This window comes from Plectropomus leopardus, chromosome 5, assembly GCF_026936395.1.
Source record: "Plectropomus leopardus strain MGB_pleo_1.0 chromosome 5, ASM2693639v1, whole genome shotgun sequence".
Lineage (NCBI taxonomy): Eukaryota > Metazoa > Chordata > Actinopteri > Perciformes > Serranidae > Plectropomus > Plectropomus leopardus.
This window is the reverse complement of record NC_142180.1, coordinates 2,722,610-2,749,394: the sequence shown is the minus strand read 5'-3', so window position 1 is coordinate 2,749,394 and position 26,785 is coordinate 2,722,610. Positions and strand designations below refer to the sequence as shown.

Sequence of the window (26,785 nt, the reverse complement as noted above, 5' to 3'; positions counted from 1 at the left end):
CCAGGAGGTATGAATGAGAACTTTTCAATTAATGGGTTTTTATAGTGGGTCCTATCTATATGACTTTGTAGTGGTTCCCTTAAGATCTTCTAATTACAACATTCTAAAAATAGGTTTTTCTGAAATTAATTTCTTAATTTATATCTTTTTTAAAGGTTAAAAAAATATTATTATTTTTTGTTGAAGGTACTTTTTGATAAAGTGTGTTTGAAATAAAAGTATTTTTTTTAATTAAAATTAGTTTTTTTTATAAAATTTATTTTTTGGCAATGTGTCAAGCCAAACTGGCATATTTTGGGCTTGAGCCTCTTCTGTGCAGGCTTAGAGCCATGCTTTTGTGTACTTCTTTAATTTGTGAAATAAAATTATGTTACCCAGGTCCCTAATTGGACACTCAATTGGCTGATAAGTGTTTGAATGTTTCTGGTTGGTTATTTTTATTCATTTATTGTTTTTGCCTTTAACTACTTCCATATTTAAAAGCTGTTTGTTGTGTCTTTGATGATGACCACAATGAAGGCCACAACATGTTGGTCTTTTATAAAGTTGTTCCTGGAGTTTCGACACCTTTGTAGCAGAAAGTCAGGCAGCTTAACATGTTTCTCAAAATATCAATATGCATTTTAAATTCTAAAATTCTAATTCTAAAACAATTTCAACAATTTCAACTATCTAATCTAATCTATCTAATTCTAATTCTAAAACAATTTCAACTATCACATGCCCTGGTCTAAAAAAGATTAAATAGGTACAGAAAAAAAGTATATTTAGATTACAACACTGTTCATCAGGGTCCATGTTTGTTGCAGCAGACCGACGCGCCAGTTATCTTTGTGGTTGAGTTACTGTGTCATGGTCAGGACATCGGCAGCTGTGTTTATTCAGTATAAAGTGCACTTTAGTGCTTGCAAGATGATGCAAACCTTACTTCTACATGAACCCCACAAACCCAAAAACCCTAAATCATAAGCATGCACAGAAGACAGTTAAATAATGAACGGCTACAAAAGAGAATGTTCAACAGAATGTTCTCTTGCCTTCAAAATATGCTCAATCAAAAGACAGTGAATTGGTTAAAAGTGTGTAAATCATAACTCTGCTTTTGTGTGGCACTTCTTCTAAAATATGATGCAACGTGTCTGATGATAAATTATGTGACATCAAGTAATTCCACAATTGCAAATATTAATAAAAATCTTTGGAGAATAAACCAAATTATTTTCCAATTTCCAATTCAAACATTTGGTTGAATGTAATATAGATTATATAGGGCACGTTTTTGTTCCAAAAGTCTCAAATATTGCTGCTTTGCAGTGCTTTCGGTGTAAGATCCTAATGACAAAAGCCACCTTTCACATCTGCATGATATACGAAGTCGTCCACTGAGAACGACGGACAGAACAGTTTGGAGTTATTATATTCCAGCAGACAGCTGGACAGCACCTGCCAAGGTAGCATGATGTGTAGATGAGTAGTGTCAGTTTAGAACGTTGCTGGACGGAACCTGTCATGTCTGCATGATGCGCCTCTAGACAGCATTGGGTTAAAACGCTGCCGGTAACAACATAATATAAGGAGCATGAGGGTGCCTAGAGGGTGGGTGGGTGGATCCAACAAACCCCAGACTTTCAAGCGGGAGTATGGTATTCGCTCTGAATGTAATTCTTTTTTTTATTTTATTTTTTACACCTAACCATGTGCCTCTTTTGCCAAAATCAAACCATCTTTGACAGCCATCTGTCCATGTGGTTGTGTTCACATCATGTTAGTGGCATGCCGAAACCTCAACAGCAGATGCAGAAAGACACTTAGAGCCTAATATGTAGACGCTGAAGTCCACTGCAAAGTGCAACATGTGACAACTTGGGCTAAGGGCATGTGGTTATATACATTTTTATAGGATGTTGGATGTTTTTACAACTTTTATGCATGCCATGCTCACATGTTGCTCCTCTCCTCTGTCTTTCTACTTTGTACCTCTTTAATTGCAGGTGAACTTTTTTCAGCAACACAGTACAGTGTTGACTCAGACTGCAAAAACAGATGCTTTACAATTATAATGATTGAAAACAAGGATGTGGTACAAAAAAAACAATGTTATAATTCATCCAATAACTCTCATTTCCCCTCTCCTGCTGTTTGTGTGCCGAGGCTTACATTATTGTTTACAGTTAGTTTACAGCTGCCTCTCCATCATCGTTGAGGCAAATAGCTTCATGCATTACATAGTTGTACGGCCGTTTTGGAAAGGGTCCCCATAAATAATGACTAGGAGTGAAATGGAAACTATGGGGAAAGCTGTTACTTTTCACCGCACAATGTCTATCTGCGGTGCTCACAATGTGCTGCGTCTGAAATATGCATGAGGCAAAATGTGTCCCCGCTATGACTGTGGCGACACAGCGCTAAAGAAAAGCGGGAGCCGGGAATAAAAGATTGATTTTTTTGGGAGATGAATCTTAGAAATGGGGCAATGTTATGACATTTGTATCCCTGCCTCTTTGTGCCATTGCTGTTGTTGTAATTTGTGGCACTACAATGGCTGGTATTGGCAGAGTGCCGAAGGTTTAAATGTCCTTCATTTAATATTCAGCAAAGGAAAGAAATAAGCTCCTTATTTATTTATTGTAATGCAAGTGTCATGAATATGTATGAGCAGTTATCAATGCTGTCACCTTGAGCAGAGTTGTACGCATGTATGTGTGAGTGTGTGCATTTGTGTGTGTGTGCATGTCTGAGTTAAGGTGGGTGGATGCTGATGTGTGTGTAACTATTTGACAAAAGGTTGGAAAACAGTTTATACAACCAGCCAAGGTCATACTTTCTTCCGTTTGATGTTTCCCTTAGCAGGCAACAAACAGACTATCCATAAAGCACTGGACCGATTCAACATTTAAAGAAGACCTGTTACGCTTTTCCTTACTTCCTGTCATAAAAATAATGTTACAATGTCAGATCTTCATATTGTGCATGGCCAAAATTTCAGATAAGATAAGGTCAACGTAAAAGTAATCCCTGCAAGCAATAACCTCAGACCATTCTAAATACTCTGTTTCCAAGGTTTTTTTCTGCTTTTGAAAAAAGCTGATCATCTGCTCCAGGCATAATGCTGCAAGTGTTTACATTACATACACTGCTAGAAATTCCGTCAAGGTTTTCTTCAGATATTGCTTTCACAAGAAGTGATCTTTGACCACCAAATTCTATTCAGTTCAACTGTGATTCAAAGGTGAAATTCCCTCAAGGTGTTCTTGAGATGTTACTGTCTGAGAATGAGATGGATGCAAGGTCACAGTGAACTTGACCTTCACCACCAAAATCTTCTTAGTTCATCCTTGAGTCCAAGTGAATATATGTGCCACATAAAAAAAAGCCATTAACTGTTCTTGAGATATCACATTTACAAGAATTAGACAGACAAGGCCACCAAAATGTAGTAACCTTATTATTGAGTCCAAGTGGACATTTGTGCCAAGTTATAAGGAATTCCCTCAAAGCATTCTTCAGATGGACAAATAGGAAACATAATGCCTCCAGCCTCAGCTATCGCTAGCATAAAAAGAAGTCAGCATTGGCTTGAGGGTACAAACACCAGTCTCCTGGGTTTCTTCTTCCTGTGCTCCTGTAATAATTACTATAACCAAGAGAGGATGCTGCCTTACATAAATGTAAGTATGAGCTGTAAGAAGCTGCTTGCAGAGCTGACCAATATGGCCATTTTTTCTGTGAAAGCATGCTGGTTAAGATGCTCTGATTGGTGATTTTTCATGGTTAAAAGTGCCACTATTCTCTGTTACAGTCATACTCCCGTCTGCAATGATGGTGTAGCAATGCCAAGATACGGAAGAGCAGGAAATGCTGTCCAGTCAGAGAAGACCGAGTATTTTCTCTGTGTATTTAGTGTATTTAGAAATGTATCTTTAAAAAGCTAGGGAAAATGTCTGAGGAAAAAAAGGAAAAAAATATATTTATAATTATCATATTTAAATAGTTAAAATTATGTTACAGATAAAAAAAAAACACTTTTATGCACTTTTTTCAGGTATGTCTTTTTTTCGTTTCTTTTAAAAGTGATTTTTCAGGTAATTTTCTTGTACCTTTTATTAATTTATTGCTATTTTTAGGGGATTTCTTCATTCCACGCTTGTTTCCTTTTCCCTATGTTTTTTTAAAAAAAGTGAAAGTTGAGATATTCGTCATACAAATTAGCAGAGACATTAGCAGATATAAATTGGATTTTCTCCTTGGCGTAACCTCATGCTGTGCACAGAAGAGCCTGACAGATTCTCTTCCCAAGTATTTTAGAATTAACTGTTGATGATCGTTCTGTTGCCATGCACACAATAATCAAAACTCAAGGACAAAACTGAACTTTAAAGAAGTGAGTGTTGTTTGGAAGAAGTGGGTGAACTGAGAGCCCACACAAGACTGTTATCAAGGTTCAGATGGAGTAAATAAAAAATGTTGGCACATTAATTGCTTTTCTTCAAACTATCTGATCGGGCTCTCTGTTCTTGCTCAGTGCAGACACATTCTGCCAATTCACAATCTCTATAATTAACTAGATCATATTTGGGTCTACTCTGGATTTTGGGTTTTCTCTTCTCCCCACCAAACACTCTAAATTGGTTTATTTGCTTTGCTTAATGATTTGATTTTTTGAAATGTGTGTTTGGAAAGCAGTCTGTTGTGCCTTCACTCAGTGGTTCTCTCTCAATTTAACTCTTGGAAGCTCATAGGATGGGAAGTTTAATTTAGACAGATTTAGACAGTATGGGGCAATTAAACTGAGGATTAAAAGCATTTTTAATTAATTTAGGATTCTGATGTGCATTGTATCTCTGTGCTACAGCCAATAGCAACAATGTTTTAATTATCTTTGCAAAGTGGAGACTGTGGGTCACAGAGGACAACATAAATAACTCATATATTCGTCCTCGTCTATTGTGACAGATAGACTACATGTCAGCTGTCAGGGTACAGCAGCCGGGAGGTGCCAATCGATTTGGGAAAGTCTGTTTGACAATCTTTCCTTGCAGGAATATTGACTGGTGTTGACGCTGGAAAATGCAACTACAGTGCATTCTGTCAGAGGGTTGTGGAACCATGCAGAGCACATCTCAGTGACCACCGGTCAGATCAGTATGCATATTCATGATATTCATCACCCCCAAACTCACACACACGGTCTTACAGTATATTCTATGAGGCAGATCGCCATTAATTTTGCAGAACACATCCATGCTCCCAAGATGATGACAACATTTAATATGAATCACTCAATGATCTGTCTGTGCTGCAGCTGTACCATTGCATTCTTTACTGTCGCACATATTGTCTCATGAGATAAACATTATAGAGGGGATGGTCTTGTTTATGCAATCCTGAACACATACTATATCTAACACCATTCCAAGCTAACTGGGTTTATGTTGCAGTTCTCACTCTGGCCCCTGTGAAAGAAAGTAACTGGGTCTGACACTGACCTCCATTGTTAGATTTTGTCTACTGTACTGTCATGTTCTGGTTATTAGCATCACACAGTTAATTAATTCCACCCAAAATGCACCTGTGTAAAAATTCATTCAGAGGAAAACCAACACTTTTTAAGAATCTGCTTTCAAACTAAATTCTGCTTCCACTATCACATAATGAAGAATGAAATACAAAGAAAAATAGGGACTGAGTATAATGACTGATGGAGATGCTGTTTTTATTTGTCACAGTTTGGCGACAAAAAGAAATATTCACCTGGAATAAGTTAAGCAGATTTTTAGTATCAGTATTGGCTGAGTTTGTCAGTTGAGGGAATAGACTATTGTCACTTCATTGCCAAAACTGTTCTGAACTGCAGACTTTGGGCGGTATCTGTTTTTTCATACCTCCCCGTTGTTTCACCAGGGTATACCGTATGTGATGCTAGTTGTTTAAAAAAAAGGGGGAAAATAAAAACTGGCCTCTTGGTGACAAGAATCACTGGAGCATTTATGACACTGTATGTATGGCAGTCTACAAAAACTACAGTCAGAGTTATAGTTTTTTTTAAAGGAAAGATGTTAAAAAAAAAAGAGCAGATTTATTTCTTATTTTAGTGGTGACATCATAATGTTTAAAAGCCAATCACAGTGCTCAATGCACTTGATTGATTTTATAGTTTTTTTAAGAAAATATCTATAAAAAAAAACAACAGCAAATTTAAAACAAAGAAATACAACCATATACCTTCTCAATTCAAGTTAACTCTTAAACTAAGCTAAGAGTAGTTTAACTCCTGTGTTAACTCATTAAAACACATTTCATTTAAGTGCCAAAAAAAAAAAAATTAACTCACCAAAGACATCTTGGTTTGTTTTTCCACTGTTCCAACAATTACCAACCCAGTCAAAATAAACCCTTAATTTACCTGTCTCTTTCTGCCATTACTGACGAGCTTCTTACTAGTCCTGTAACGTTATCCCCACCACTCGGGGTCAGCATCTTTCTCAGCTAAGCTGCCTGTGCAAAGAGACTGACCTCTGGTGGTGCGGTAGTGCTGTGCACTACAATTTATTGTCTCCATACAACATCTCTGTATTCGTTTAAAAGAAAAAGCAGTGTCTGTGTTTGTGACGTTATGAAAATCATATCAGGATTTCAAAATACCCTGGTATACCTCGATACCTTGATACCACAAAAGCCTACAAAATGAGGGTTGAATGTAAAGAGAAGAAGAGAAAAGATTTGGCCTGGATTAGATGTATTCTCTCTCTCAGGCTCTGTATCTTTATCTTTTTGTTTCTAAGTTTGGTTCTGAATCAAAGCATGGTCCAATGGGGCCAGGCTGAAAATGACAGTCCACCACCTTCCAAGCAGCCAAGCTCTGACTCAAAACCCTGTCAGAGAGGACACAACTTAAAATTCTCCTGACGCATACACACATACGCAAATCTGTGCTTCCATCTAGGCAGACACAAACACACACTCACACAGGCTAGCATAAGAAGAAATACCAGCGTGGAGAAGTTAAGCTGTGAGTGGAGGTGACAGAGCTCCTCAAGGGAGACCCAAACACAAGCCGGGCCATGCTTATTCCTGCCTTCTTCTCCCTCTACTCTGTTTGTGTGTCTTTGTGTGCATATGTGTGCGCCCCCTCCCGCAGGATCCTCCTTCAACGACTACAAAACTGGGACAAAGCCTGAGGAATAGGAGAGAAAAAGACAGGAGCAAGAGAAAAGGACAGAGAGGAAGAGAAAGACGTGGCAGGGTGAATAGGTCAGGACAGAGCGAAAGACAGAGACAGATGAGAGGGAAAAGGCCAACCTGTGCAGAGGGGGAATGGATAGAAAAAAAAAACAGTGTCACAGGGAGAAGAAAGAGATGAGGGAGAAGGGGAGTCATGAAGGAAAACAGCAAAAAATTCACCACGTGTGAAGTTGCCTGCATCTTGACGAAATTCACATCAACAATGGAGTTTCTATTCTAAACCCCTCTGGAGTGGAGACAGTGCACAGAAAATTCAGAATAATGCAACATGTTGAAATATATCCGGAACTATTTGAGATATTAAACAGCTCGTACACGCGCTGGGAAATGGCCTAGTTTGCAGTTAAATGTCCTAGTTTGGGTTTTTAAAGCCCAATGCTTAATTCAACATAAAGTAAACATAAAGGGAGCTCCAACCCACCACAGAGACACCTTAAAGACAGTTTTTTCCTCTTTGTTTTACAAGGTCTGACAGCATTGAAGGGTGAGCAGTTGATTCCATGAAACAACACAGCGGAGTGCTGTGAGAGCCAATACTCAGCCAGCAGCAGGCAGTGAAGACAAACACTACGTAGCAGACAGCAGTGTGTCTTCATCTTACACTGTAGGGTGGAGGGTTTCAGGACCTGACGACCTGACCTTAGACCATGTCTAATTGGTACCCAGTCTAATAAGGTTGTTTTACTGCCACTTATCTTGGGTCTGTGGGTCTAATACTCAAGTAGATCCAACCCGTTTTCATTCTGTAGTTGTCAAGTGATTTTGGTGTAAGATACCAATGCAAAAAGATACCTTTCGGGGCTGTATGATACGCCACTTTGCATCATTGGTGTAACGCGGCTGGACGGAACTTTTTGTGAAATTATGAAATGCTGTCGGTCTGGTGTGGAAGTATGATATGCGACTTGGTGGCATAAGTTGATAATGTGGATGTTTGGAATATGTCATGGCTGTATGCTATGCCACTTGATGACGTCAGTTTGATGGATCCAACAAACCCAGGACGTTCACCCCGGAGCCTGGTGTTGGCTTCCCGCATTAATGTAAAGCTTTTCCTAATCCTAACCACAAGCTTTTTTTTTTTTTACAGCATCCCAAAACATCTTTAGCAGATGCAGAAGGATAGCTAAAGCGTAATGTGTAGACACGGAAGTCCACTGCTAAAGCAACAATATGTGACAACATGGGATAAGAACATGCTGATCAATTACAAATCACCTCAGGTCACATGGTACATAATACTTAATGCAGAAGAAAATTCCCAGAAATCAACATCGCGTGTTCATTATTTATGCTCAAAGGGCTTTTATTTTTAAAATTCAATACACAAATGTTCAGTTAAAAGTGACCCTCTGTCACCCAACTGGCTACAGGATAGTAGAGAGAATGAAAATATGACTTTCAATTATTTCTAATTCATGAGTCAGGTCAAGTTGTATTTAAAACCTTAAAGCCACTTTAATGTTAGTTAATGAAAAGCTATGTAGAGAGTATGAAGCTCTGTCCCAGTTATCTTTTTGTCCTCATTCACAGAGCTCGGCCAAGAAACAGCCCAGCATATAACCTTCATTACAAGTACAACCTTTCATTTTTACATGTGGGTTTTTGTGCAGATTAAACTAATGCAATATAACGCTTAACAGGTGATGGTAGAGTGCTTTTTTTTTGTTTTTCTTTGGACAGAGCCTGCTAGCCAGCAAGACTAACTATCTCCTGGCTCTGGTTCCTATTCACTAAACAAACATGAGAGTGGTATCAAACAAATAATGACGAAATACCCCCAAAAATTAATCTTTAAAAAAAAGAGCCTCACAACAAGCTGCTAACCAGCTCAAAACCAATAAATTAAAAATATAAACAGCTCACTCTGGTTCTGTGACAGTTCTCTCCTTATATTGTCAGATTGTGCTGCTTTATGTATACACTGTTATTATTATATGTTATTATAATACTGTATGTGCTATATGAACTTTCCTTCACCCTCTCACATGTATCTGTGCATTAGCTTGTGTTCTTGTTACCCATAATTCTTTCTGACAGTCCACAGGATTGAGGCGTGAACATGCCTGCAGTCAGCTGTGGGTTGAGGTGATAGTAAAACTACACAATGAGCTAGAAGGAAAGAAAAACAAATGTTATCTAGAACGACTGGTCTTCTGCTCCCTGTTTTTTTACCCCGGAGTATTTTCAAAAATTGTAATTGAACAAACTATCTATTTTACAGTGTATGTCATTATCAAACTAGGTAAATATTTTTACAAAGCTACAGTAAATCATCAGGTAGAATTGTCCACAGATTTCTGAGATTCTAATGAATTCTCATCTAAGGTCATTATATACGAACAACATTTCCTGCGCTAAGCTTGTGATACCAACATCAGTGGCACTCTTTGGCATCTATATTTTTATGCTTTTATGTGATGTTGTCTATTTCAATTGATCTAATTTAGATTGTCTCTTAATTTTTTAAAAAATGTATTATTCTATTCTGTCTTGATTGTGCTTAATTTTATTATTAATACTATATATCTGTGTTCACTGCTATATTCTTTTACTCTTATTAGTATGTTTTTTTTTTATTTTGTAATTGTTACTCTCTTTTTTCTGGCCTTAATTCAGGGGGTATTCCAGAAAGGAGGCTCAACATACACTGAGTCTAACCCTGAACTCACCCCTCGCTGCCCATGTCATGTGTCAATGCATTAGTTTGAATGCACGTGTCCATTGACTTAACATTAACCGCACTTTATTAAAATAATAGCATAAATCTAAAAAGTGATGAACTGAATACATTTTGATTTCCATATAAGGAAAAATGCACTTGGAAGCAACTGAAAATTAAATATAAAAACATAATTTAGAAAGGTAAGACATATTTGACTCAGCCATGATTGTAGGCCAACCTCACTCTGGTTTTATTCATATTGTTTTTGTTTTTTTTTGGTTTTATTCAAAGTAAATATCCCTTCAGTGGCTATTTAAACATGTAGTCATTTAATCCCCCAGCAGAATGCTGTTTTAACACATATATGTCCTCTCGCCTAATATCCTGCTGAGTAAATTAACATTTGATATTGATATGAAGCACACACTGTGAACACAATATTAACTTTCTTTATGGGACTGAGAATTACTATGATGATTGTGTATTAGATTGTGGTGCATATGTGGGGATGGCATTTTTATTCAGCTAACTGATATCTGATTATTGATTTTGTTTTATTTCTTTTATTTTATGTTTGTATGTTGTATGTAGCCTGTTGGATGCTTTTCAAACTCAATTCATTATTGGCGTTTTGTTTTATTTTATTATTTTGAATAAAATAATTTGAATTTATATTTTGAATTTTGACTTCGCTCTCTTTCTAGAACGGATAACGCAGAGATTCCCTCATCTCAGGGTTAACATCCTAAGAGTTTTCACATAACCTGCTTTCTGGAATACCTCCCAGCATTATTGTTTGGCTCTTATGGTTATGTTGCTTCTGCAAGAAAGCCCACTTGCATTTGCTTTACTTTGTTTGTCAAAGCACTTTGTAAACTTTGTTTTTAAAGGTGCTATATAAATAAAGTTATAATAATAATAACATCAATATGTCACCAGAATTATGTCATCATTACATTACACCAGAGCTGCGTTTCATTAGTAGTTTCACCTTGCCTCCGTCACTTTCCCTCAGCTCTCAGTATTACGTAACAGCTGACATCGCACAGAGACCACTTGGAAAACGGAGAAAACGCAGGCAGGGGACTGAAATGCAACACACCTGCCCTCAATAACTTTTAGTCTGACTATCACAGGTCGACCACCCGCTGTAGGATCAGCGCTGTACTGCTTTATATAAATCATCAGAAATGCATAAAAATAAAGTAAATACTGCATAAATACCTTAACTTAACCTTAAATACCTACATTAACAGATAATGTTGGCAATGTAGAATTAACTGGACAACAAATATGAAATTTAACTGCAACTAACTGTATGTGACTTTTCAATAAAATATCAAGCAATGAGATTTTCTTCAGCAGCCATCTGCAAGTAGATGAATAAAGCTATGCACATGTAAGGCTACCTGAACAGACCTATAAAATGTTTTAGAAGAAGTTAAACTGAGAAACATGTCATATAATGAATGACTTTAACTTTATTTTTTATTTATTTACCAGTTTATTCATCTTCTCGTTCTTCTGTGGTGCAACTGGTGTTTTACTTATTACTGGCCCCTAACCATGGATGTATTTTCTTGCATCAAATGCATAACTGCAATGCATTATGGGTGATATACACCTCGGAACAATTTATGTCCTGTTGTGTACTCGCTCCCTCAGCCCTCTGAGTGTTGATATCACTTCAGTGAACTTCCAATTGTCAGACAATTGGAAGAACGTAGGCATTTGCAACAGGTTCTCATCCCAGCTCGTCACATGGTGCTGCTCTTTTTATGATGTTTTAGGTTATCCTTCTGTATCAGCTGTTCACGCATGCAGTCGGTTCTGCCTGGCCGCGTTTTCAAGTGATGCCGCCTGTGTGCATTGCATGTGGATGCACCTGGTGCCATACAGCCGTCCGTCATTGGATAATTACAACACCACTTGCTCTGTCTGCGTTTCAATTGGATGTGGAAGATGGCTTTTGGCGTCATGCTTGTATGCCGGAAGCACTGGCAGAGCGGATGTATTTGCTGGTATTTGATGACCTAGGAACAACAATGGTCAAGGAATTCATTAAAGCATTTGTAAACGAGAAAATCTATTTTTTTTGCATTGCTCCAAAACAGACACAGAAAGTCATTCCAAGTTACAATGACATTCAACGAGCTGTAGCTTCCTAACTCACCGATGTACAAAGTACATACTTTTGTAGTTCCAATATCATATCATGCCGGCCTAAAATATGGGAATCCACAGTAGCCATGACAGATGAGCACCAATGATTTTCACTAATATGCTCGTGTCTATGATCACACCACATAAATGCCTCTTTTTCTCTTTTCAAGTATGTCTTTATCCCTCAAATTTTATTTTTTATTAACATTTCATAAGAGTTCAGTTAGCTGTCATCTGTGAAGAGTGAGCTTCTCCTGCATTTACTGCAATTTTTTAAATGAATAGTGAATGCATACTGCAGGGAGAGAGAAGACCCACCGCAGCGCTGCTACCTCTGATCTCATTACAGAGACCACTATCTCAGCATGTGATAACTTAATGACCGACTCCAGCCCAGACCCATCAAAATAACTACTTTTAACCACAGAAGACTTCTCTGAACCAGCATGGCACAGGACAGTACAATAGTGCTTGTGAGGACACAGAGATCAGTCCAGCAGCAATTACACTCGGTCTCACTCATGTTCACCGCTGCTCTATTGTTTGGCTCTCTGTGTCCCTGTCACACTTTGTTTTTGTCCTTCTGACTCCAGTATTACTCCATGTCTGCCTTTTCTCCATGTCCTTCATCACTGTCCACGTCTGGCTCTCTTCCTGTTCCCCTTTATTAACCTTGGTTCTCTTTCTTAAGTGTCAACACCACTTTTACATGGCTCTATCTAAATGTATTCTTCAACCTTTAAGGAACTGATCGATGGATGTTCAAGATTTTGGGAGCAAGGTTTGGGATTTAAGGTTCACTCGTGAGGATTCTAATGATTTTGACTGACATACAGTATCAGTTCAAATCTCTCATCACAAAAGAGATGTAGTGCTGTATCACTGATTTTAGAAGATACAGAACACAGTTGATTTGATTGATCACGACTGATTTGAGTCCCTAGCACACTTACTGATTATCTATCTCTTCCAATCCAACCCTTTTACCACATGTGTCCCTGTGGCTGAACACATCTAGCCATAAAATTACCCAGTCATTTTCCATGATCTGTCCACTCAAACCCATGCACCACTGACCACACTTTGTGCTTCTGTGTTACTGGTAATGCTTGAACTCCGTAAAGTATCCACAGAGATGGTCTTTCTAAAGCAAACACCCAACCTGCTGCAGAGTTGACTATAGATCCCCCTCAGGGTGCATGATTACCATAGGAACTGTTAAAGTCTGCAGTCAATGAATATATGAACACACTTTGTCCATTTCAGCCCTCCAAGTGAACCAGTAACAACATTTTCTGCATTTATGTGAACTCTGAAGACCCCTCTGAAGTGACCTGAACTCGGTGCAGTTTATGTCGTGTTGTGGTTCGCTTTCCTTGTGCAATGTGAACAAAATACGCTCCAGCGCACTGCGGTAAAAAAAAAAATCAACTGTACTGTCAACTGTTCTTTATAACATGCAGTTTACCACCTACCTTCCTCAATGTAATTATACATGTATACACTTGCACTCTTTAGTCCACTGGTTCCCAACACAGGGGTCCTGACCCCCATGGGGGTCGCCAGAGCTTCACAGTAGGTCATCATGCCCTCTTGAGAGATAGAGCGATAGATTGATAGATTGATTGATAGATAGGTAGATAGCTACAGCATCAGAGCACCTAAAGTGGACTGAGTTTGGTTCTTTTAAAGAGGACTATATGTGAAAACACCATAAAACACATCAATGGAACATATACTGGAAAAAGACCTGGGTGGACGCACTAATTAATGCCCCTTTACCAGAGTGATGCAATGACTGGCCGTAACAAAATACCCCCCATCTCTGTCCAAGCAGCGCTTAAACATTGTTGCACATGTAGTTGGCAGAAAGAGATGGAATAAATATGAGATTAAAAAAAGAAGTAAACCTAAAGTATCGTAAACCTGAAAAACCCTGCATAAACACAATGATTTAGTTGGAAAAGGGTATTAAACTGAGTGTTTACCAGCATCAATATTACAGAACACATCATACCCTGCACGGACAACTCTGTCACCAAATACCAACGTCTATGTCGATGATTCAACACAACCCTGCAGTGCATTCATCTGCTATTTCCAAACATCCAGTGCTTATGTTTTTTATTTATTTACTTTTTTAATCTTGTGTACAAAACACTACAATATGTTCAACATAATGGGAAGATCATAGTTATGACAAACTATGCTTATGTGCATTTGGGGAAGATATTTTAAAGGCAAAAAAACCCTTATATTGCTAGAGAACAATCACTGGTACATTTGATAAGAAGGCAAAGCTCTGTATAAAGACACACTCCAGTCTCCTCTATGAGACACCAAACATAACTATTGCGACCTCTTCATTTCTGCCTTGTTACATTTATGCCACCTTACCTTCTGTATCCTATTAGCACTGAAGGTTAAAATGAAATCCCGAGGCCCTAAATCCAATATGGGTGTAATTTATGGGTATAATGGGATGGCACACCAAAATAAGGACAAAGGACAAGTGTAGAAAATGACTTGACATCTTATGCTATCTTATGTTTTCACTAAATGTCTTCCAATATGACCATCTGCACCTCAGTGATCAAGTAAAACTTTATTAACATTTTGGTAGCAAACAGGTGCTGATGGCCATGATGTAACATCTGATCAAAACATGTGCTTCAGGCAACAGCTGACAAGAAAGCAGAGCTCAAATAGACTTTTCTGAAATGACAGCTTTAGATAATGTTCTGGTCATAACGACCAATTCCTGTCAATCCAAAACATGTCTTAGAAAAGCCATTTAAGCCATTTAAGACCCTGATGAGTTACAAACCAAAGATACATATAGGTCTCTTCAGTAAGAGTCTTTTTGAAGGGGAACTATGCATATTTTCAACCCTTAAACATGCTACTGCTATGGTCTAAGACAGTCCAGAACTTTAATTAAAATTGAACAACTCTCCACCAAATCCAAAAACTAGGGTGCAAAAACTCAAATTTGTGATGACATAGGGTAGAAAGTGTGGAGCTGCTCCACAGAATGAAATATGTTCTAGATTAGCATTTACACAGCCTGTTAAAGGCAAGAATATCATGCCGTTAAACCGCCTTGCTCGCTTTTCAGTATAAATAATGAACAATCCAACGTCCAAAGGGGGGACAGAGTGGTCTCGCATCTGAGTCGAGAAAAGAGGTAGTAACAGTGCCGAAACAATCAGTGTGAAAGTAAATTGGGAAGACGTGACCATGGGTGGCACGAGTGTGACATTCTGACGACATGTTTATGTGTGCGACCCACCACGGGAAATTCAAAAAGCAGCTGTCAAAATAGAGGCTAACTCAAAGAAAAAAGCAACAGTCATAAATGTCTGTAAACTGGGAAAACAAAGAGATTCAGGTGCTCCATTACCCTTAGACTAGGGGAAGAGATCAGCTGCCATATAACAGAGAGGGTCAATGATTGTGATTGACATGTTATGCCTTTATTATTGTTTAGAAAGTTTAGAAAGAGGAGAATGCTTGTGTGTTAAACATCATGTCCATCATGCCTCTTTGAAATGTGGGATGATATAATGCAGTGTATAATCACACATTCGAGCGGAGTGATGCTGCCATTGCTTGGGTCTTTGTGAAAATGCTCGGGCGGTACAAGGAGGGGACTTTGTTGCTTTTAAGTGCACTTAGGGGAATGGCTTAAGTTTATGGGAATATTTTTTTGTTTCTCAACTTAGACAGCCCATTGAGTATACAAAAGAGAACAAATGTTTTCTGGTTTTTGGAGAGATAGTAGTTAAGTTCACAAATATTGATTCAACTTTGACCATGGAAATAACATGATGGAAAACTTAATTTAGGTGGTGTGCCCCTTTCAGTCCAGATAAATCACTATTGTTTTAAATCTGTGAACAGACATAGTCCAAAATGAGTTGTGTCCTTATCTGGATTCCAAATTCCAATATATTTCCAAATTGCAAGGAATATTTTAGATTCCACTTCACAAAACTGTAGTAAAATAAAAGTTACAATATTTCCACCACATATTTTACTTTGCACTGTCTAGATTTTAAAAAGCATCATTAGCAAAAAGGACCTCTTCTGGTCCGGAGCTTCCCACTTTGTAATGCCTGTCTGTGAGTGTGTTTGTTTTTGCACCTGCAATAAAAAAAGAGATTAAAAAAACAGATTTTTTTTAATCATGAGGTCCAAATTTCCTTTTTAGCAGTGTGATTCAATGGGCACGGGTAACTGTGAAGCCCTTGAAGCATTTGCACAAATTATGTTTCACTACATCAGGTCCTTTACTTTGTCACCTGTCTGTAGTAATTGTATTAAGCTTCTAATCTGTTCACAAATTGGCTTTAATGAGTCATGAACCTTTTTCTCTGACAGAGCAGCTTCTAAAACGTACATTTCACACTTATATATGAGGTCCATACAGATATTGTTAACATTACATTCTGTAAAAAAAATTAAAACTAAAAAAAAACAATCAAAGTAGCCTACATGCATTAATGTTAAGTTAATTTATGTAGACTGTAATTACCTGTGGGCTACTGTATAGACACCAACTGTATAGAGCTTCGCCTAATGAAGCGAGAGTACTGTATATAAAGTTGAGTGCTTCCTTGACATTTCACAAGAATAAATTAATTTCATTCTGCATGCACAGCCAGTGGGTAGTCAACTGAAGCCAAAGACACAAGCAAAGCAGCTTTCACTGTAACAAGGCCACAGATCGGCCATCTTGCTTTTTTAAAACATTTTTTTTAGACATTGTTTTGTAAATCTAAGCTCTTTTTCCATAAAAAAAAATCCACAACAGATTGTCTGGGTCTTGGTTTTATAATGATGATTCTCCATGCTGTGTGACTAATATGTAAGCTTCTGTAATCTCCCAGTTTAAATGCATTTCCCCTCTGTGTATCTGTGTGTGTTTAAAGGAGAGGAGCAGGAGGTTACAGTGCACATGTGGTAAGAAGAGGAGGGATGTACGCTAAGTGATAATGCATGCCGCTGCCAAGAAAATGATATTAACACCCAGACCTTATCAAGGACACTGTCAGCAACTGTCTGTCTCTCTCTCTCTCTCTCTCTCTCTCTCTCTCTCTCTCTCTCTCTCTCTCTCTCTCACACACACACACACACATGTTCACACACACATAAACTTGCAAACATCCATAAAGGGAGAGGCTGAGAGACAGGGAGCGAGAGAGAGAGTGGAGGAGGAGGAGGAGGAGGAGGAGGAGGAGGGCATTATCTTGATGAAACAGTGCTTGATACAGTAGGCCGAGCCAACCTCAACACAGCTCGACTTTCTTTTAATGGAGATTACACAGCCGAGGTCCAGCCTGAGCTCATCTTGTTTAACACCGCACGCATCACCGTCTGTGTGTGTGTGTGTGTGTGTGTGTGTGTGTGTGTGTGTGTGTGTGTGTGTGTGTGTGTGTGTGTGTGTATATGTGTGACAGTGTGCCTGATCTAATATGCTGCTATCTCCTCGCACATCAACTGTCATTACTACACACCTTCTGACCTCCTGATCTGGCAGCCAATCAGATCTCCAAATCTTGCTGACCAATGAGACTTCAATAGACGAGGGAGTGTGGTGCCACACCGCCTTGCCAGCACAAGGTCTACAAATCAAACAGCTGATTCAGGGTTGCTGTAGCAAATTTGTTTTTGCCAATATCTGCAGGAGATCTAATAGCCTGTACACTGTAAAATCTGGCAAGCTGATCAAACTTAAAATAATCTTGGAAACCAATAGCCTTGAAAAAGGAAATTAAATGTAACTATTAATCTAAATTCATGAATTTAGATTAAAAGTTACATTCAGGGTTACATTCTTTACACTTAGATTGCTTTATATCTAAGTGTTAAGTTTACTTAAGAATTAGCTGCATATACCTAATTTTGTGAATTTGTTTGTAATTAAAAATGACAAGTGCATCTTTCTAAGTGTTAGCAACTTCAGTAAACCATGATCGTCTGACTTAACCCTCAGGACCCCCTTTAATATTGCACACACTCATATTGCTCTGCTAACAAAATGTACGTTTCAAAATTAAGCTTTAAAAACTGTTTTACATTAATATGATTTTCTACTTTCATTGAATTTTTTTAAACTAACATCCTGAATATCCATACATTTTCAGAATTTTTACCCTTTAAATGGCAGGTTTTTGTCATGATGCCACTATGTTTTAGATGAAAAAAAAACAAAAAACAAAAAACAACAACAAAAAAAAAAAGAATTGTTTCAATATTTGAGTAGCCTGAGGTATGTTAATAATTAGCAGCAACACTGAGTTTTATACTTGATTGTTTTTTGTGCATTGTCAAATACTCTCATACCACTCTGCACACAAAATGCACACAGAATCAGGCTATAAAAAATATCATACATTAATATGATTTTAATATATATCAAATATTCATTAATTTTCAGAATTCTAACCCTTCAAATATCATGTTTTTGTCATGATGCAACTATGTCTTTGCACTTAACAGTATGATTGTAGCAGTTCAGTTTTCACAGTGTATTTTTGTAGAAGCTGAGCTGGAAATTACAAGATTCATAAAAAATACACTATCTAGCCAAAATTTACATAATATACATGAACGCAGCCAAAAAAATTAACAAAAAAAAAAAAAAAAAAAAGAATGGCAAGTGTATAAAATGTGCCAAACAGTCCCCAAGGGTTTTAACTTGATCATAGCAAAGAGGATTTAGCCAATGATGAAGTGAGGAGATCTATGAGTTCTGTTTTGTTCACATTTAAGAAAATACTAATATGATGGACTAGTTTGCAACCAGCAGAATACACATATAATAGCTCAATACTTGACTTACTGAAGTTGCTAAAACTTAGAAAGGTTGTTTTAATTCAACTTGTCATTTTTAAGTTAAAAAATCTTCACAGAATTAAGAAAATATTATATTAATAATATATAAGTTTTAAGAAAATTTAACACATACATATAAAGTAAACAAAAATTAAGACTAATAGTTATATTTATTTAAATTTTTCAAGGCAGTCCGTTTCCTAGATTTTTTCACGTCAAGCCAACTTGTCAGATTTTACAGTGTACCAAGTCTGACAATCCTGGCTCTGCTGTGCCCACTTATACATTCTCAAGTGCATTAGGTATGCTCAGTCAGAGGAAGACCGCATCTGACAGCTTGATTTTCCTTCTTTGGTTTTTAAAATTGGCCCTAAATTTACTTCCAGGTAGCGTTTAAAAGGTCCTGTCTCTTAAATTTAGCATTCTGAGAGGCTGCAGATGCCCTGAGTCGAGACCTGAATAATTCGTAGACCTTGATTTTCACGGTTGCTCTCTGCCGCACCACATAGCTCTTCTCTTATCATCCCCTCTCTTTCTGTGGCATTGCATAGGTTGCGTTCAGATCATACATACCTCCTTGTCTACATATTTTCTTGCCCGGTTTCCTGGCACATTCCTTGGATATTCTTTTGACTGTAAAATGAATAAAAGACTAAAGAATAACATGGAGCCCCTGGACGCGCAACGCACACAGGAGCTGGCATGCACACGCACACACGTACTGATAATACACACACACACACACACACACACACACACACACACACACACAAAGCTGGCTGACTGGGAAAAAAGGGAGGGAGGAGAGGGGGAAATAAAGACAGAGGGAAAGATGAAACACACCAGCTCAATCAGCGCAGTATTCAGTCCATCAGTCGGCCAGTCATTCAGCCACTCAGCCAAATCAATCGGTGATGATCGTGACAATGACTGTCTTGTTTAATGAACTGTAGCCATTGTGGCACAGTACAATAGGCTATGATGAGCTACAGACATGAGGGAAGGGAGGGAGTCCGCAGACGAGGGCAAATAAGGCGTTGAGGAGAAAGAGGAGAAGGAAGAGGAGGAGCAACAGGAAGGTGGAGGAGGAAATTGGTAGGAAGAGGATTGAGGCAGCTATGAAGTGGAATGAGAGGATTAATTGGCCTCAATGGATGCCACACACACACACACACACACACACACACACACACACACACACACACACACTGGCATGAACACTGTTATCTCTTTCACAAAACTTTCAGACACTCATGTTCTGTAAGCAGTGTCATGCACATAAAACATGCACAAGGTCATGCTTTCCCTCTACTGACGGACGGACAAGGACAGAGACAGAAATGCACTCTCACATAAATAAAACACACCCCGACAAACACTTCTCTCTTCCAGAATGTTGTGGGTTCAATCCCCGCCGCCCAGCCTCCCACCACCCCCGACAATCCCCCTGCCCTGGGCCCACAGGCTAACTCACCATCCTCAGTGGGGACATAGATGTTAATATAGAGGCAGTCCTCACTCTGGTCCTGGACATACGTGGACACCACGTCAATGCTGTTGGTGAACCACACCGGCAGCATCACATCCGGCAGGCGGCCCTCCACGATGCTCTGAGGGCACACTGGGGCAAAGTGTGTGGTGTTCCGGATCTCTGGCCACGACGCTGGGGGCTCGGGAGGTTGGAATCGGCGCTCACCGGTGGGTGGGGCAGCATATGGGACACCCAGAAACTGCACGACGGGACCCAGGATCTCGTTGTTGAGCTCCTTCTTAACACCACGCAGTTTTCCGTACGTGGTAGTGACCACCGGGTCATTCTCGTCGAGTTTCTGACCAGACACGGCCTGCAGCAGCAGCAGTCCCAGCCATATTAGAGAGGACACCCATTGGCCACTGTTTAAGGACCCTTCAAGCCTCACGTATCCCATCATCCTGCTCCCACACTTTGTCTGTAGCTGTAACCCAGTCCTTGAATGGGGCCTCCACTGGGACATGACTGCTACTCCTTGTTTTCAATTTGTTCGTCCTCTCTTGTCCTTTCAGAGTAAATATTCCTTATTTTCTACCTCTCACTTTCGCCATGCAGAAGCAAACACAAACACACAGTCACACTAAAATCACATTCACACACAGGCGTAAGGGAACGGGTAACTCCGGAGCGGAACAGGTCGTGGTTGCTAATGATCCTTTTTAAAATCCAAGTAGTGCAAACCATCTGGTGGAAATGTAGCAGCCATTAGTTTCCCACAGCTCGGAAAAGATAAATCTGAGAAAAGTTCCTAACAGTGTGGAAAATATTCCTCAAACAGGTCCTGCTGACAATCGCTGTGATGACGAAAAAGCAGCACAGATATCATCTTTAAGCTCCACTTCTCAGAAGGTAGAGGAGCCAGTCAGTGACGAGGGGTCCATCATTTTGGGGTGACTGCCATGTTCAGCACCGGGAGCAGGAGTAGCCGTGCACTGGTTGTAGTGGTTTTTTGCTGGAGTAGTCTGTCCCCTGTAACACAGAGACAAAAAAACAATCAGCATTCACACAAAAAGATGTTCAATTCAATATCTCTCATTTTCACATCCCCTCCTGTGAGACATTAACCCTTTGAATCCTGGATTGTCACCAGTTTTCTTGGGCTGCATTCAGAGGAAAAACATGGGAAAAAAAAGGCAATAAGCAACTTGAGAAGAAATGCCCCACAAATTGCAAAAAAACCCAAAAAAACAAAACAGTAATAGGTGACAGGCAATTGACCTGAAATTACTGAAAAAACAAAAACAAAAAAACATGATCATTAGAAAATTATAAAATAAATAGGAAAAAATATAAAGGAAATTATATTTATGATCATTTTATTTATATATTTAAAATTAAGTTACAGAAAATATTTTCATTTTGATATTCATATTTATGTTTTAATTTTAGAACATTGTTACCACCTTCAGATAATTTCCTTTTGACTATTTTCTTACTAATTTTCATGTCATTTCTTGATGTGTTGCTCATTGCCCTCTTGCCACATTTTTGCAAGATATTAAGCCAATTTGCTAACATTTCAAAGGGTTAAATAATAACCCTTTGAAATAACTATAAATTAAATTATAAAATTATAAATTATAAATTAATAACCATTAGCAGAAGGGCCTTTTGATTTGTGTTGTACCCATATGCAAAAACATCAATCTATTTATGAGGGATAAAGCATCTATTTATAGGACGTGGCAGTGGGTTATATTACTCAACAGATTCATAAGCAGGGTTTCTATCAGTGCGCTTGGTGACAGATGTTTCCTGGTTATGGAGGAGTTTGTCCTACACTTTCATTTTATACCCTCACCTTAATGCAGAGCTGTCAGTGTGACAGCAGTGCTACAGTAAGCAGGGACAGATTTGGGAGAGAGCCACAGACTTGGATGCAAACTGCCAGCAGCAGTAAGACTTACAGTAAAAAGTACAGGCATTCAGAATAAAAGTGGATATTGTGACAGGCTTTTAAATGCCAGTGCTCAGTGCGAGTGGAAGAGGTAGAGTGCAGTTATGTAGTCAAGCAGAAAGTCAAGAGTTTGGAGGTCAAGGTATCGGCTGGGTGTGTAATGTTTTTACAATTTCATGCTGGAGACCAGAGTTTCCCCTAAATATATATCCTCAGTCTAACCGGACATTGATTGTTGTTTGCATATTCGTGTAAAAATCAATACAAAACTAAGAACCATAACAGCTAAAGTGGTGCCAGAGGAGTGAAGGATGACTCTATGCCTTTGCACTCCGCTCATAAAACATGAGCATATCTCAAAAACTAAATAATGTACATAGTTTAAAAAATGAAGTGTTAAGAAATACTTATGTTTCTACATATAAGTATTGTGGATCAGTATGTTTTTTGTTTTTATTTTGTAAATCTAATGTTCGATTTTTCTATGACAATATTTTATGACATTTTCAATACTTTTATCACTTATTGTGTTTTTTTGACTTAAATAACTTTTTAGCTTTGGTTGTACAGATTTCAAGGACATGAGGTATTTGAAAATACTCCAAGAAACGACACCACAATAAGCAAAAATACCACTGTAGGCACTGGACCAATTCTATTGCAGAGTTTAAAAGGATTGTCGCTGCTGCTGTTGGTGAAAGACAAGAAAAATGTTTTTCGATGTATTGCAAATGTTTTGTGAGAGAACACACACACAGATTAATAAATAAAAGATCAGTGAGACAGCCAAAAAAGGACTTTAAATCATATTCCAAATATTAGTTCCAATTCAGGGCTCCATACAAAAGGATTCATTTTGTTCAGTCATCTTCAGCTGTACTTAAAAAAAATCCAAAAAATCCATCAAAGGAAGGAAGAAAACAGACTGTTTAAAAAATCAAAATGCATACCGGAAAAAAAATGCAATGGAAGTGGCACTGAAAATATATGAAATAAGCTTAGTGAGGGGGGAAAAAAAACATCTGCAAAAACAAGCAGGCATGTGAACGGAAATAAATCCAAATTCATTTCTCGCCTTAAAGAACCAGACAGGAAGCAGGAGAAAATCTATATACTTGTGTGTGTGTGTTTTCGGTGTGTGTGTGTGTGTGTGATTTAGAACACGAAAGCTTGTCTCTCACAGTATGTGTTTTTGTATTTTTTTCCACATTGCTTAGGAGTCAATGTTCCACCTGGATGAGCTCCCTTTCAGATTTCATACTTTGCGGAAATCCTATTTAGCTACACACACACACACACACACACACACACACACACACACACACACACCCCTCAACGAGCTTAGATGCCATGGGATGAGGGAGATATGACGTGATTACACACATGTACACAGAGATACGTACATATACACGCTGTGGGTTAGACATACTGTAGCTCACATTTATGTGTAACACAGTAACACACAAACACACACACACACATTTAGAAGAACAGACGTTTACAACATCAGCAGCAGGAGAATGGAAAGAAAAGACAGGAGATATAGATCAAACTGGAGTGTGTGAAACAGACAAGATGCGCACACTCCCAAATTCTCTGTATGTGTGTCTGTGTATGTGCATGTGTGCATGTTTGATCGTAGATGATTCAGCATGCACCACAAGCGAACTGGTGATAAATAGAGAAACATGATAAGAACAGGGGAAAGGTGGAACCTGAAACCCAGATATGACTATGCATCAAACACACAAACACACCTAGAAATACAAGAAGACTAATGTAATTGGTGTCCATAGAGGGTCTGATTACAGAACACTGTGTTTGCAGTATATGTTTGTAACTACAAGTTGATTTTCATGCCACACAGGGGTGTTTTCTCTGAGTATTTTACAGTTTTTACATTTGCTTTGATTTATTCACTAAAACTTTGAAAATTATAACCCTGTCATGATGTTTTCAGATGTGATCTTATAAAATGTAATGTTTGGCGAGAAACTTGATTAAATAACAGCTGTCTGAACGAGAAATTTGTTGATGTTTTCACAGCAATGAAAAACAGATATTAGAGAGGAAATCATGATATATCGTATATTGTAAAAGGGCCTTGAAGCAGTTAAGTTTTAAAAAAGCGTTTTATGCTGATGAAGGTTATTTTAAAGGGATCATATATAGGCCTGATTTGTGCTCTTTCAGAGGTAGTGTAATGAAGGACTGAATGACTTTAAAAGAGTTTAATTATTTTTTTAGTGTAGATTTATTTTTCTTTGTTTCTCTGACATAAAAAGGGGAATAAAGAACAATAGATGGAACTAACAGTATGTACTCAACTACACATGAGGTTATTAACACACAAGGTTTGTTTGGGTCAACTCAACGGTCGTCCATCTCGCCAACTGTGCTACTCTGCTTTCACACATTTACTCTTTTTGGGGATTATGGCACTTTCTTGTAATGCTTCCCATACAAAGTCCTGCTGTTTACCAGTACCAGAGGAAAACATTTGTGATGTTTGCAGGAATATTGGAGAACAACATACTGTACATGTGGATTCATGACTGAGGGGAGCACATCCACATTTGGCAGTCACTAGCTGACCTCAGACCTTCAGCTGTCACTTCTTGGGCCAAACCAGGGTTCAGAAAAATCATCCACTTCACTAAATGTAGACGCCAGTGCTCCAAGAATCAGACTTGACTGCCATGGAAATAGACTCTGAAGCTGTATTTAAAGCAAATCAGGCATTCAAAACGCAACTCCATTCCTCCCCATTTATTTGAATGTGGGTAGTGCATCTAGGCTAGTTTGGTAGGGCTGCCAGGATGCCGAAAAAAACAAACAATCAAAAAAAAAGAAAGAGTAACGGCAAAAGTCCTTTGGATGTGCATATCCTCCACCTTGCTTGTCACAGTGACCTCAACCTTCACCCTCCAAATTCTAATCATTTCATTCAGCAGATGTTTGCGCCAAATTTAAAGAAATTCCATCACGGTGTTCTTGAGATATCACATTCATGACAATGAGATGGATGCAAGGTTACAGTGACCATAACTAAAATGCAATCAGTACATCCTGAGTTCAAGGTCACATTTTTGCTGAATTTAAAAAAAAAAAAAATCCCTCAAGGTGCTCTTGAGATATCGTTTCACAAGGAGGAGACAGAGGAGGTCACAGTGACTTTGACCTCTGATCTGTGCCTGCTAAAAAATAATTAATCCATTGTTGAATCCAAGTGGACATTTGTGCCTAATCTGAAGAAATTCCCTAAAGCCTTCTTGGGATATCGCGTTCACAGAAAGGGGATGAATGTAGGGATGGACATATGTATGGACAACCCCAAAGCATAATGCGTCCAGCCACAGCTATATAAAAATGCAGCGGCCTGTGGCGAAAAATTGATACAGAATCAACTTTTGGACAAACACAAATCAACGTCCTTCTGCCATTATCAGATAAACGCTGAGCAGAATGAAAGATACCTGCAGTCTACAGAAGCAAGTATTACAGTTTATTTCTAATATTAAATATGGTAGTAAGTAATAGAAATAAAGTATGCATTAACAGCTTGTGTGCTATCCTACAAAGGACAGCACTCGCCTTATTCGTGTGTACTCACACTTTTGTTTTTTGTGGAAGTAAATACAGTCAAGGTAATCAAAAGGAATTCTACAGATCTTTGAAGCCAAAATAAACTTATAGAACAATCAGTTACAAGCAAAGAAACATTTGTTTTCTGTAGTTGGTCTTCACCCTCCACTCTTCCACAAATCATTCATTTAAATGACACTCCTTTACTGCCGCACAACCCTGTGGCTAATTGCAGTGATGCCTGAATCGGTGTGAATGAGAGGGTGATCAATGTTTTGTCTCATGGACAAGTCCAATTATGTCTCCCTGACTTACTTCTTTTAATTACTATCCATGTGATCAAATTAAAATTGCTAATGACATCAACGTTTGTGGTGGGGACTAACGCAAACACTGAGATGTTTACCTGCTCAAATCAGGTGCATCAAATCCAATCATCATGATGTACCTAAATTTAGCAGCAATGTCACAATGGACTCAACATTCTATTAATAAATTATCTACATATCCAATTGGCACCACATCTCCACATACAAACACTTTATCATGACCTCAGATCATGCATTCAACAAGAATCAGGCTGGATCTTCTCTCTGGGTTGTCCAGACACAGAATGACTGTATGTGCCAATCAGGCACAGGCCCAGGGGCCATCCTGGCCCTCACTTGCAACATGTCACTCAAATTAACATGTAATGACCTTGAAGAGGCCCAAAATGACCTCAAAGAGACACAAAACGACTACAAAGGGACACAAAATGACAACTACGGACACACAAAATAGCTATAATGAGACACAAAATAACTACAAAGAGACAAAATGCCTATAAAGAGACAACATGACTACAAAGAGACATGACAAG

The 26,785-nt window shown here is 38.4% G+C and overlaps 1 protein-coding gene across 1 annotated transcript in view; it reads right to left on the bottom strand.

The window, feature by feature from the left end:
* The window catches only part of nlgn1 (neuroligin 1), a 463,421-nt gene that overhangs the window by 396,944 nt on the left and 39,692 nt on the right, over positions 1–26,785 (bottom strand). Inside the window, exon 2 of the mRNA XM_088077385.1 lies at positions 20,385–21,410. Coding sequence (XP_087933511.1) covers positions 20,385–20,904 — 520 coding nt within the window. The 5' untranslated portion in view covers positions 20,905–21,410. The remainder of the gene's footprint in view (positions 1–20,384; positions 21,411–26,785) is intronic.